Below are 15,038 nucleotides of genomic sequence, written 5' to 3' on the forward strand. Positions count from 1 at the left end.
GGAAGCAGGGACAAAGAAAAGCAAAACCAAGTCTACTCTCAGTATGTGAATCTTTAGGAAAAATGTAAAACTAAGGCTGCAAAAAGTGTCACTGCTAGTACTTCAGTGCCACAGTTGTTAAGTGAACCTCGTGATTTTGCCCAGAGTAGCTGTCAATGCCCCATCCTTGAAAATGTTGGGTTGGATGGTGCTTTCAGCAACCTCGTCTCGTGGCAGGTGTCCCTGCCCATGTCAGGGAGGGAGGAACTAGACGACCTTTAGGGTCTCTTCCAGCCCAAGCCATTCCGTGATTCTATAATTCTGGAAAATAAAGAGGCTAACAAAGAAATCCAGTAAGACTTGCAAATCAGAGTGATGCAGTGAAATTCACAGCTCCCAGCCGTGGCATGGCCTCTTTGCTGGCCTGAAGGAAAGATGAGGATTTCCACACGTGGCTGTAGTACTCATGCTGGTTCGGGTGTGCCAACGTGTACCCAACCCACGGACACCAGAGGTTGATCAGACTGGTTCTGTTCTTGGAAAACCAAAAATCAAGACGTGCCAGGATCAGAAGTCACAGCAGCTGTGGTGCCAGCCAGCCACCAACACGAGAGGGCTTTAGGGGATTACCATCACTGCAGAGATGCTGCAGACCTGGCGTGTCCAAGCTAAGCACATCCTCTGCCTACGCCTTGCAGACACCTGCACCTTGCACCAAGCTCAGCCCTCCAGGCAGCATGTCCTGCTTCTCCTGAGGATCTTCTCAAAGCAGGGTCTTTCCAGAACCTGAGAGGAGCAACTCTTTATATTTCTAAAAACTGAGACCACCGACGTTGGAAATAAGTGGTGGGCAGGGACATATTTTGATGCATTCCACCATGGCAGGCAAGTTGCCTAACAATTTTAAACAGGTTAAAGTCCAACAGCTGATCATCTGGCATCAAAACACTCATTTGCCACAGGAACAGCAATTAACCGAAAATAAGCAAGAAGTTCTCACAAAGAAGGCTCCTGATTAAGTCCTTCAGTAAGAAGGACAGGGCACTGTGCTAAGAAGTTAAAGATTGACTTTAATAAAAATTCAGTGTTGACACAGCCCCAGTGGTTCAACCTGGCACACAGTTGTAGCAAAACTTGCTTTGAGCCACAGCCTGTGTTACTTGTGAACAAACAAATTTGCTGCCAGAAGGCTTTAGACTCCCCCCAAAAAAAGTTAAAATACTCTAGTGCAGAGAAGAGGAAATTGACATGACATACAGCAAGGTATTCTCCTTCATAGTGTTCCGAGGAAGACATAGGTTACATGTAACTTCTCATCTTGAAACTTCATTGTTACCAGCATAGAAGGCTGGATGTTTTAATAGACTGTGGACACAAGTCAGCTGCTTGAATCGCTCAGCACACCCAGATCCAGGGAGAAAGATTCACAGGCAAGTACCTCTCAGGCCACAGATCCCACATCTTAGCCTTCTTATTCAAGTACACTGCCAGCATATGGGACGAGTCACAGTGGCAGTGACACAAACCCAGCAGAGGCAGGTAAACCACAAACAGTAGGTTATGTGTTCAATACTTGGACAGTGACCAGAGTGGCCACATTATGGCCCTATCCCATCTTTCCCTACATACTGGAGTCCCTCAGCCACCAAAGTTAAAGGAACATTTGTGCTATTCATTTCCTGCTATGGAAACTGAAAAGCCCCATGAATAGAAACAGACGGAAAACAAAGCCCAAGATGTACTTGATCGCAGTGTCCCCCTTTGTGAAAATAATTCCTTTGCGTGAAGTGGAGTCCAACACTGCTATGCATGAACATTAGCCCTAGACCAGATGAGAGCCTTCTGCCAGGCACTGTGAAGCAGTGCCAAAGTGTCTCCTTTCCATCCAGCTTTCAGAGATAACACTGTGATTATTAACACCCACAGATGATCAAAGCATAAGAGCTTCTGGTCGACATGAAGAACACAGCAATATTCATGTCCTTAACATTTAACATAAAACCCAGCATATTCACACTGCCAACTTCCAGTGTGATCATGGATAAAAAATGTTCATCTAAGTAAAACCCAAGCACGATGTAACACTGCTTGTATTTGATAAAGTTTGTGTATTTTAATTACACAGAGCCAAGGCCACAGGAGACCCCTGATAGAACACGAGTGCCCACAGCACCAGTTGAAACAGCTTCTGGTGGAACTTGGGGCAAACTTGTACAATGGCACCTTCATTCATCCCACTGGAACAGACCCCAAAGGGGATCTTTGGGATCAGCAACAAAATAGAAAAGCAAACACATGTTTCACATGCACTCGACACCAGTTGCCCTTCACTGATTGTTCTCACTTATATTAGCCCCCAACACAAACCACCACATACAAATCCAACTTTCTAAGGTGAAAAGATCCAGGTGCTCAAGTCACATAACACCAAGACATTTTGCTGCACTCCTTTAGTAGCCTGTCTTTAAAAGTAAGAAGAGTAGAACAACAGCAGAACAGTTTCTTCTCTCAAGATATTTCAGATTTTTCTTTAAAATCTTCTTTTAATGTCTGATTATTAAATAAAATAACCCAGGATACAATGCATTTTACTTAACAGAAGCAGTAAGGGATGCAGCATGTTCTCACTTCCTTCTCCTATACATCTTCATTTCCAAAATAAGAACCTCCTACTTCACCAAGACACTTATTTTAGGAAAACCAGAGTCTACAACCAGTCTTAGAAAGATCAAAAAAAGCAGAGCGGGGAGGTGGCTTGATTTTTGGGGGGTTTGTTGTTTGGTTAGTTGCTAAAATAAAACCCAAAGGTTTCAAGGTATAAGGCAGAAAAAACACCTTTACTAACAACTGCTCTAAAAGATACATACAAACCTGCCCTTTACAATGAAGTCATCTGCAGGTATTACACCAGCTAGAATGTGACTTTTGACAAGTCCTCTTTTGTAGTGTTTCACACTCAAACAAGCAGTCTAATTCTACAGACAAAATCTCACTCAAAAATGTAATCAGAAAATCACTCAGGTCAAATATTCATATCAAGACTGGTTATTTTATTTTTCATCTGTGCAGTCAGTTAAAAGAACAGTAATGATGAAAACAGACAACCACAGAAGATTTAGGTACAGTTTCATAACACTGAAGAAGCAAATGACCACACTGAACACATTCTTTATGCTGGTCATTTCCAAATGAAACAGAAGGACATACACAGTTCTATTTCAGTGTAAAACCTGGTATTAAGCAGCAATGTGATCACAAATTGCAACACTGTCACATACAACACAGGAAATTACTGCTTATTCAAAGTTACACAGCCCCTGCAACAAAGATGATATGACTGTATTTAAAATAAGAACCCAAAATACATTCAATGTAACGGCTGCAACAATAAGGCAATCGTTTTAAAAATAGATCCCACTAAACAAAACAAGACCAACCTGTTGCCTTTGTAAGGTTTCAGACTTGGATGGGTGAATTCAAAGTTAAGTGCTTACCCACCACTAACGTTTCAGAAGGACATTGGTAAGAACACCTGAAGACATGAGTATATTGGACTGCCAGCAATCACAACCCAGGTCTTATCACAAGCACACGTCCCACACTCGCAGCTTCGCTCTTACACGTTTGCATGAAGTGCCCCGTACAAAGACTTCACTAGAGTTTCCTTTAAGAAAAATTAAGCATTGACAGAAGACATTAGCATTCCAAATTCTTCCAAACCACATTGTATTATATACCTTTGGCCTGCCACTAGTAACATCATTAAAGCACATCACTAGGGAGACAGCATTATTGGCAGCTATGTCACAACAACATTAAAAAAATAGCATCAGCTGTTTAAGAAAAGAAAGAGACTGAAAATAACTTGGAGAGTGAAATGTACACCTACAGACAGCATGGAAGGGAGAAGGAAATTGTTGGCTGGAGCAGATGAGCTACCCAGAGGTTCCACGTCCATCTTATTGCATATTTGATCAGTGTCCGCATTCAAACCCACACGGATTTCTCCTTCATTATCTTGCTCCAGAGTCTTGATTGCTGCACCTTCAGAGCTACCCTGAACTAGCCATGTATACTGCCATACTTTCACAATTCTTCACAGCTCCTAGAAGCAGGGACTAAGTTACTGTTTCTTAGCCAGGGATACTATAGGCATCAGCCTTTTGCTGTCTTCTGTGCACTAAAGTCTAGGCAAAGTGAAGTGCAGTGGAGTGTCAATATCCTATGTCAGTACAGAGCAAGTTCATTTATAAGCCTGTATTAGCAAAGCTTAAGATGAAGATGCTAATTTTTAAGAAAAATGTCCCAGTATTTAATTAGCACTGCTAGACTGAAAGTCACACCATGTGACAAGACATAAGTACACAAGAAAATTGTGACATTAAGTTATGTGAGGCAAACTGAAAGCAGCAGGGAATAGAATCCGACTGCTTCTGCTCAGTTTGAACAAATGGGAAGTTTACTAATTAAAGAAAAAAAAAAACAATCAACCATCATTAGACATTGCCTTGCCAGCATGCAAGACAGAGGAGGAGACAATCAATGTTTCAACATGTGTTTACAGGATATGTGCATAGCACTCCCTAATCATGCTTCAAAATGCAACCTTATGCTTAATATATACATGCTAGCAAATGAAACAGTCTTTTAGACTCCAAAGGAAAAGTCAGGGCTGATCTACCTTATGTATTTTCATACTGAAATATCCAAATGATTTTAAGAAGTGAATGCCCCCATTGGGTTTTGATCACTATCCAAAACTGACAAATTAAAACATAAAGGCACTAACAGAGTGCTCTTTTCCTAGATGTAGGCCTAGTTGATGAAAAACCTAAATGCTGCTGCTTTCAGCCATATAACTGAACCAAACCACAATTTGGAAGCCACAGGCTTAAACTTCTTAACAGCTAAAAATACAAGACTGATTTTAAAGTCCTGATTAAGTTTTTATACACTGAACAATGATCCAAACACCACCACATATCCAAACCTTGTGAGAAAACTGAAGCTGTCCAAGATGAGACCTGTTGGTAGCTCTCCCTCATACACACAAAGGTGGTTTTTACACATGCTCATCTTTCCAAAATCTCATGCATAAATCTTCAGAGTTGCTACATAAACAGAAGTGGAGCACTTCGTTTAGAAGTGCAATGTCAAAATAGCTGTAGAACTCATCCTCAGAGAAAACAGGAGCAACTGCTGATTACTGGTAAAAATCTGTAAGTCCTCCAGCAAACACGAGGTATCGAATTCCCTGCTGGAACACTATCAGAGTGTCCCAGTGATGTCTGACAAACTGCTAAGAGAGCCTTAACTGCTTCTAGGAAAAAAAGTTATGTTAGATACCAAATACCCAATGTAAAGGTGTGCAAGGAGAGCTAAGAGAAGGGCTCATTATCCAAATACCAAAGATGACACTTCAGAACACTAAACAGTGAGCACTGCATAACCCAGGCACCTTCCCGTCTTCAGCACAGGCTGCACTTGGAGTAAAAGGTTCAGGAAAAACATTCAGAAGCCTAGCAGGACTGTTTAAACTATAATCCTTCCTATATACCAAAATCAAGAAAACAGGTATTGCCATCCAATTGCTTTCTTTGCATCTCCTTCTTTTTTACAAAAGAGGAAATAATAGAAATCTCCAGATCATGTGCACCTAATAGGATTTTTCATATTTTCATATTTCATTTATACTTTTTATATGTACAAGAACTTAACTAAAATCTCACTTTAGAATACGTTCTAATCAGTTCTTTCAACTGATTTTTTAGTCAACGTGCTTTCTCAAGGTTGAAAAAATATATATATTCATATACAGCTAAGGAAATAAAACTCATTTTCATTATATGTAGTTACAGTGCTGTAAAGAAAAAATAATTTATAAACTATTTCGAGTCTGAAATATTTACTATGTTCAGACTAATGCAAAGGCTAAGCCTAAGGTCCAGGACCTGTTCTTCATCTGCGTGCTGAGACGGGAAATACAGGAGCTCAGCATTTTTGTGATGGAGATTTCTCTCCACCCCTCGCTTCTTCCAGTATTCTGTGACTTGCTGCTGAAGCCCTCCCTGAACCTCTACCGCAGTAGCATCATCCATTGGTAGCTCAGAAGTAAAGGTCCACAGGGATCAATGGTACCTCTTAGGTCAGTTTCTCAGTAAGGTCACACCACTGAAGGACACAGTGCAGAGGTGTTAACCATTCACAGTTTACTCAGAAGTCCAGGGGAGTAGTTTAAGTCGTGTCTTCCGTAGGCGCCCTTCGCTGCCGAGCCGATTTCTGTCTCCCTCTTAGAGGCGAGGGCGGAGTTTCCTGTTCAGTTTCAGGTTCTGAAGGCTCGTTGTCTCCCTGCTGGGACCCCGTATCACCTATCAATTCTCTCAGGAATTTGAATTTAGACAGGAACAATTGCCAGACTACATACCATCCTGCAGGAGAAAGAAGAACGATACCGCTTAGTTACTTCATACAAATTGATAGTCAGCTTGCTGGCAAAATGTATCAAAAAGGGAAAAAATATTTGAACAGCTCCCACCCTTTACTTGCCAACCCCAACAGCCCTCCTCACCACATCCGCTCCTTTTTACAGTCCTATAAAAACCAATTCAACTTTGTAAAAGTTGTCCTCATCCAGAAGCAACATTTAAGCTGCAGGAAAAGCCACACACCACACTTGCCACAGCAAATAGGTGGGTGATCGTCATGACCCAGATAAAGGTCTTAATTGTCAGGAAAAAAGAAGTCCTGTGATAATATCTCAAACAAGGACTCAGGATTCATCACACAGGCACTGTGAAAGCACTGGAATTTCTCCCCTCACCCAGCAAACACTCCATTCTGGAAATCACATTTTAAAAGTTGCATTGCATAATCACTATTAAGCACACTTGCTCAGATCCTCAAATTAATATAATATTTTATAATACATCCTATTCTGAAATGGACAAGGTCTTCCTTATGTTCACTAAAAGACCACTAAATTCAGTGAGATCCCTCACCATGCCCAAATCCCACTAAAGTAAAATTAACATTCTGTGGTAAATCTATGTTCTGCTCCACTGCTAAAATACTCTAGGTCCCAAAATTATGCAAGTAAAGAGCTGAGATGGCCACATTTATAGAATCTATCTTAAAAAATACTGAAGATCCACCTGCTCCTCCTCCTCTGTCTCGTCTAAGTGTTTCTGTAACAGATAGCCAAAAAAAAAACTTGAAAAAGCAGATATTAATATATCTAAACCCCAGCCAGGATCTTCATTTTAAGAGAACCCACCGAACAGGAATACAACCTATCTGTGAAATACAGTTAAGTGGAGCAAAATTTAAACAGCTCTTTGAAAACAAATGCTATACAAACATCATTTGCAACACCAACACTGATCTGGCCTGCACAGAGACTATATTTAATAGACCCATTCTTGATTCAGAAGGTCTTGCCAGCTATTTGAGCCTATACTGCTGACCCATTCAGTTATCAAGAGCCCTATGTTACAGAGCTAGGGAAAACTGTCCTCCCAATTACACAACTTCCAGCAGAAGCAGACTTCTTGGAATGGATAACAGGACACATTAGAAAGGGGGGAGAAAGACTAACTAACTAACTAATAAATAAATAACACTTATACAACTACAGCACCTCTGTATTTCTTCCTCCTCTGTAATCAGAGTCAATACAGGCAGTCTATTCCTTATGACAAAAACAAGATTCCACCCTTCTCCTCCTTCCTGGAATACTTTTCATATCCTGCAGTTTTTTAATTTCAGTAACTTCTCTGCTCCTGAGGAAATTGAAGAAAAGCTTCTCTATGACAACCTTTTATGACCTAAATTAATTCCTAAAGGCTACACAATATTTCCTTTCCCATGAATACCTAACCCCTTAAATGACTTGTGATTAAATCAAATCTGCTGTCCCACAAATGCGTTACATTCCCTTGCACCTCGGAAAATAAAAGATTGTAGACGGCTGGGTTTGGCTTCTCTTTTCTTTCAGAACTAGAAGTAAAAATTGAGGTAGCAGCTCTTTGAAGGTTGCTTCCATTGAAAGGGGAGAGGGAGGAGGATGAGGCAAAAATATTCAGGGCATTCCCAGAAGGGTTTTAGGGCACTTTACAGAAGCATGACTTGAACATATTTGGTGTAAATACATATTCCATTAAAGGAGGTATTTCAAATAAGCTAAATAAAGTGAACTACATGCTTCCTCTCTCACTGCAAACAGGCTACTTAACAGCCAGAAGTACTATGGAGTATGTGTTGGGGAAATACTAAAGAACATAAAAAGTTCATTTGCACTCTCAAGAAAAACAGCACTAATTTCTTTTCAGAGTTTGGTCTGACTTAGAGAGCAGAACAGAATGGTCTAAGTATCCAAAACCCCAAGTACCATAAACAGATTCTGGAGCTCTCCATCTTCAGACTACAAACAAGACAGTGCAAATAACCAGCCAAGGCGATTGGTTCTAGCAGACAAACAGACCAGGGGTAACAGGCAGGTGAAACAAACCACAATACAGCGTGTTGAAAAGAAAATTACAACACGCTAAGACAAAGGCATTAGTGAAAGGGCAACCACGCTTGAAAACCAGTATAAAAAACCTCACATCTCCTGGTCTCCTAGGAGAGAGACTCACCTGTCTCTCCTGCAGGTCTCCTAACCTGTACCAGGAACCTTGAGGTATAAAGTAATCAAAGTAGAGAGATTTCTTTCACTTGCTCTAGTTACTGTGCCAGCTTGGATGTAATGGTAAAAAAAAAAAAAGTCCCCAAAACAAACACACTTGTCCAAATCAAGTTTGGACTTGCCCCTTCAGCTGAACCTCCCTGTCACTAAATAAGTAAGAATTTCCTTGGAAATAACCAGACTACTAAAGAACAAGTTATTCTGGGTAAGAAAAAAATCTTTCCAGCAACAATATCAACTAAATACATCATTAAACAAAGCCACACACACACAGACACAAAGCCTGGAGGCAGAGTCACATCGTCTCTGAATCAGAAGACAATGCATTGTCTATTAACTTCTCATTCTCTTAAGAACATTGCAAAATGGTAACACCCGTCACTGTGCCATACTGAAGAACTGCAAGTTACACAACTGTGTTTAGAAAAAGAAAATAATTGTAAACTAATTTAAAATACAGACACAAGAAAAGGAAAATGGGCATCTCACTGTATTCTTTTCTGTATGTGGCTCAGTTTAGCTTTGTGGGGTTTTTGCTGTAGAGCTTTTCCCGGACACATAAGTGACACCATTGGTTTGCATCTCTAACGCTTGCACTCTGTTGACATAAGCTGCTCTCAAAGAAGTCCTACTGGTTTAGCTTCACCACACACAAAACATTTGATTAGAATCAGTCTTTCAGTGCTTGCTTTATTTTCTTTAGCTATTTGATTTACCTTTTAAAACCATCCTTAGCTTGACTGAGCCTGTGGAAGCCAAACAGCACACCCACAACACGCCTTCAGCAAACAAGCAGTGATGACATGCAGACTATAATGCATAGTATTTCTACACTAACTGGTGAAAGAAGCTGCCTCTCAGAGCAGTAAGCCAGATCAAATACACATCAGCGCAGTGCAAAGCAGGGGATCCAGCTCTTGATGTAGCACATACCTGAATCCTGTGTTACAAAATCTAAGCTACCAGTGTTTTGCAGCTAGGCAAAACAGCAGCACCCAGCCTTGCAGAGTTTAGTACCCATTAAAAGCTGGGTGCCACCATCTCACTTAAAAATGCCCCAGCCAGATGCCGTGCAAAGATACACCTGGTACTGTGCCATCAGTATGTCAACCCCCCTCTAATAAATCACGATGCAACGTGTTTGTAAAGATGGGGCTGGGAGTCAAAGCCTTTGACTCAGAGAGGATGTATGTAACATGCATACAATTCAGGTGTTAATCAGATTTTATGGTTTGACTAGACTTCATTAAACTATTGTTTCTGTTACTTCCCACATCAGCTCCTGGTTCTTTGGGAAGGGGAAAGAAACAGTGATCCGACTACAAAGTTACTCCCACTGCAAAAGCGAGGGATAGCAAGTCTCAGGTCCATCTATTTCATCCACATTTCACTGCCTTGTATGCAACAACCAACAGAGTTTTCTTCATTGGAGCACATTTTCCTCTTCCATTTGAACCAGGAAAAGCAAAAAAAAAGAAAACCCCCAGGGTTAATATGGAGTTCTGGGTAAAAGCAACTTGATTTCTCTTATGTGAAATACAAATGAAACCAAGAATGGCAGGATGGTGATGCAGTAACTGCAATAACACAGAGAAGACTGAGCTTCCAGTTCTGACCCTGCTGTGGAATTCCTGTGTAGCCTTGCAAGATCATTTTACTTCTTTGTCCCTACTGATTTGAAAATAGGATCCTATCATGGCAGAACATGAGTACTAATTTAAAACTGGGGTATCACCATGATGAATGTTGCCTATATTCAAATGCTGAAGTCCCCATCACAGACAATCCTAAACAGCTACAGCTGAAAAAAAACCAACAACAACAAAACCAAACAAAAAAAAAAAAAAAACCAAAAAAACCCAACAACAACAAAAACCAAAACAAAATGAAACAACAACAACCAAAAAAAAAAAACCCGAAAAACAAACCAGCAAGGTGCTAACCTGAGATTTGGGAGAACAGGGCTGTTCTCTGAGCTCTGTTAGATAACTCCTGCAACCATGCACAAGTCCATTTACTTCAAATTAAAGGATATTTTCTCTTTACAAGTGGTCTAGTCAAGTATGACTTTCCTCATCTGTTAAGGTATTTCCCAAGAATTATTCATTGAAGATAGTTACAAAGCTGTTTAAGCAAAGCATTAAAGAAAAGTTATTCAGGCAGAATTATTTAGGGCTGAAATGTTTTCCCATCTGCAATTGAATTCATACTTCTGAAGTGCACCACACATTCATTTCAGCACTTAGAGTTACATGATTTTTATTTTAAGGTTGTATGTCTCAACCTGCATTTCATTAGCCTCTTTTGACAAATGAGATGAATGCTTCCATCTGTTCCAGTGAAGGCACTTTGGCAACTTCACTTGGCTTCATGCATTGCTACACTGGGAAAACATAACAAATACACTGAGGTAAGCAGTACTAGAGTTCACCTTGGCTGGTATTTTATTTTATCCTACATCCTTGACTATGCACAAGTTCCTCCCATCTCGGAGGTACATGGAATACACAACAGCAGCAATAAGACCACCAGAAAATCAGAAAAGATGGGAATGAAAAAAGTGGAAGCGAGTTACCTTAGTTCCACTTTTAAAAGAGCAACTGAAAATTTGCTGTGTTTACAGTACCTCAATGGTTTCTGTGTCAGATGTGATCAGTTTACAAATGCTAGCTGCAAGCCTCCTGTGCTTCTTAACTAATTCAGATTAACACTGAAAGTAGCAGTAGTTGCCAGCATTCAGACATGTTTTAAAGAAAAGGAAATCAGGCCATTTATTCAAAGTACATTTCTAGACAAAAATGCCTAACTCACATTGCTGAAGAACCAGCAAAGTAACTTCTGATAATTTGTGCTCTGAATTTTGTCTTTTCATGTTGGAAAAAAAATGGTAAAGTGAATGTTTTACTCATTGTTTAAGTTTTGATAGCCCTTATCACATTATATGTGGACAGACAGCAGAAATCCACATGATCCTGGATATTTAAGTTTATTACTCTCTACAGGCAATCACACCATGAGTCCTTTTATGAGCTCAAAATCCAAGTCCCAGCTCTTTACACTCTTGACCCTTCCTCTCCAGGCTGTTTCAACACCTCTTGTCAGATGGCTGGAAAATATTCTCATCATCAGACCAGGCTTACTCCAGATTATATCCAGCCCTTCCTATGCCAGATTTGTCCATTAATTTGTATGTCTCACTGGTTTTTGCTGGCTTTTGCTCATATCCTGTCACACACAGCACTTGGGCAGTTTCCTCACTTGGAGGTCGCTACTTTTTCCAGCCTTCCCAGGGAAACTGCCTCTCACTAGCACAGATAAACAATTAAGTTCAAAGTAGTTTTGGTTTGGTTTTTTTTTTTTTTTTTTTCCAGTAGTGGTCTTGCCACTGTTTTCTTTGAATACTTTCCATGGCAAAAGACGTATAAGTGGTATAACCAATATTAATTAATTAATAAATGCTGAGTAATGGAAAAATAATTACAAATACTATAAATCACCATCAAATCCCACTGGGTCACTTCTAACATGGTAATAGTTCAAATCCCTTCCCAAAAAACCCAATTAATGTGTCAGCTTCCTCTGTTCAGTACATCTGAAATCTAGGTGACTTTTAGTAACCATTTTATAAAGTCTGACACTGATTAAAGTAAAATACAATGAAGGATTCAAAGCAATGTATTCATGGAATTCAAGATGAATGTCCAATATGCAACTCCATACAGCTAAGTATTTACAAGTCACTTAAAGTTATTCATTACTTCTGCTTTCTTTAACCAAGAAACCACAAGGCAAATAATTATGCTATCAACCAAAGTTAATACTTGAAATACCAATTCCATGTGTCATATACAGACAAAGGCAGAAGGGCCTGAGGAAAATGATGCTTGTTTCTGAGTTTGAACAGCAGGATGCAAAACTGTATTACACTTTCAGCAAGATAGTAACCAAAGATCTTGTATTCATACTTAGATATAAAAGCCCCAGCAATTACCATGCCGCATCTTCTAAAAGTTGAAAAGTGGCCAGTCAACACCTAATGAGGGTAGAGAAACTTGAATAAATACCTGCTTAGGTCACTGTTTAGTCTGTAACAACAGACAATACAGGGCATGCAGGAAAAGAGCAAAGTATAGCCTTGCAGTTCCAGTTATCAGCATTTCACAGATTTCCTCACCCAAGATAATGACCAAGATGTTGACCTTTCTTCCAGGAACTTTAAATGACAGAAGTTTCAGCATCCAAAATATTCCTTGTTAATGAACTTGCAAATTATTTCCCCATTGTGTAAAAGACATTTTTTTCTTTTCAGACTGTTGTTTGATCATTTAATTTCAGGTACTCCAACTCCTCTGCAATGATGGCATTTCACAATGCTTCCCACTTCACTTTTGACTTGCTACTCAGTGATACACCCATCACCCCTTCTCCAGTCAGCTATTTTCCATGTTTGACAGATCTAACCTGTTTAGAGTTTCTCCAGGCAGAAATAATTTCACAGCTCTCAACAAAGAATTGCTACAGAAACCCTATCTTTTTAAAAAGAGACTAGGATTTCATTTTTTTTAATGAGGCAACACACTTTAACAAGAAAGTGAGACACATGCACATGGATGATTCCCATAGCAGCACAATGACATTTTCTCTTCTATTTCAGGCTTCTAAAGTTCGGTTGCCTGTTTGCTAGCTACAAAGCATTACAGAGATATTTTGGAGAAATGCTTGCAATTACTTCAGCTAATCCTTTCTTTGGGATAAGAGCAGCTCAGTTGGATTCCATTCTGTTTCTCCACACAAATTCCATGCATATACATTTCACACTTTCTACATGCCTTACTTCATACATAATACCCAATACCATAATACCCCAATGCCTTGATAACGCAAAACCTTTCCACAATGCTTTGTCATTTTGACAACAACTAGCAGTTTTTAAACTATTAAATATCAGTCTTCACTTTGCTCCCTCAGTTTTTCAGAAACCACTTGTAAACACCCCTGTCACCAAGGTGCCAGGTAGGTTTATAAGTGGTTCTAAGTCTCACAAGCCTCTCATCACATATTAAGGCACAGTTTGAATTTGCTGGCGTGGTTTTTGTTTGTTTTGAGAGCTGCAAGTTCTGCATATTGGCCACAACATTCGCACACTGCTCTGCTGATTCCTTCCAAAAACTCCCAACAGACCTGCAAGTCATCCCTCCCACTGAAATAACCCTTCCCTCTGCGTAATAAAGAGAAAAAAAATCAATCCTTGGATGAATCATCATCAAGGTTGGAAGAAACCCTTAAGACCATCCAGCCCAACCATTCACCCAGCATTGCCACTGTAGCCCCTAAATCACTAAACCATCTCCCAGCGCCACATCCAGACATCTCTTGAACACCTCCAGGGATGGTGACCCCGGCACCTTTCCTGGGCAACCTGTTCCAATCCCTGACCACCCTAACAGTGAAAAAAACATTTTCTAATCCCTAATCTGATTCGCCCCTGTCTCAGTTTAGGACCATTTCCCCTGGGCCTCTCTCGGCATGCACAGCAGATGGCCCTCATTAGCCTCATGTCAGGTGGCTGTAGAGGGCGACGGGGTCCCCCCTGAGCCTCCCCCTCTCGATCCACGTAAGAAAGAACCTCCTAAGAGCTGTCTTCAGCCAATTCCAGCAAACACATGTCAGAAGCCGAGGGATGCCGGTCCCAAGCTCACTTCCCGCACTCACTGGCATTTCAGACCCATGCATGTCGAAGCCGCACAGGGTGACTGCGCAGGAGTCCCATCACTAAAAAAGCCCTCATTTCCAGAGGAAACGGCGAATTAAACACCGAACTAAGGTTCTGGAGCATATCAAGGCTGGCAACGACTCGGGAACAAAGAGAAGAGGGCGCTGCACACCACAGCCGCTCCCCCACAGGCCGGGGCACGGTGCCCTTTTCCTTCCCCCAGTCAATCCGAGCCAAGAGGAACCACGGCACATTGCGAGCCCGCTGCGAGGGCGGGCGGGGGGCACCGGCAGCGCCCGCCGCGGCCGGCCCGGCAGCCGCCCCCCGCGCCCCGGCTCTCACCGCACAGCATGAAGAGCAGCACGCAGGCCAGCGTGGCCACGATCACCAGCAGGGTCAGCCCGATGCTCTGCCACATGGCGCGGCCGGGGGGAGCCGACAGGAGCCGAGCCGGGCCGGCGGCCGCGGCGGCCCCGCTGCTGCTGCTCCTCCTCCCGCCGCCGAGGAGCCGGCGGCCAGGCTGGGCGGGGCTCCCGGAGCATCGCGCTGGCGCGTGGAGGTGCGCGGGACCTGCTGGGAGTTGTAGTTCGTTTTCCTCCGCAGCGGCTGGAGCGGAAGGGCAATCCCGCCAGCGAGGACTACAAGTCCCGGTGTGCCCTGCGG

At 41.6% G+C, this 15,038-nt stretch overlaps 1 protein-coding gene across 1 annotated transcript; it reads right to left on the minus strand.

The window, feature by feature from the left end:
* Positions 1-3,008: 3,008 nt before the first annotated feature.
* Positions 3,009-14,903, minus strand: SMIM13 (small integral membrane protein 13). The gene is made up of 2 exons (XM_064424778.1): positions 14,718-14,903; positions 3,009-6,407 (listed from the first exon to the last, which is right to left on the minus strand). Exons 1-2 carry the CDS (start codon positions 14,791-14,793, stop codon positions 6,214-6,216), a joined length of 270 nt encoding a protein of 89 aa, XP_064280848.1. The 5' UTR covers positions 14,794-14,903; the 3' UTR covers positions 3,009-6,213.
* Between the last annotated feature and the right edge of the window lie 135 nt (positions 14,904-15,038).

This window comes from Passer domesticus, chromosome 1 (assembly GCF_036417665.1).
Source record: "Passer domesticus isolate bPasDom1 chromosome 1, bPasDom1.hap1, whole genome shotgun sequence".
Lineage (NCBI taxonomy): Eukaryota > Metazoa > Chordata > Aves > Passeriformes > Passeridae > Passer > Passer domesticus.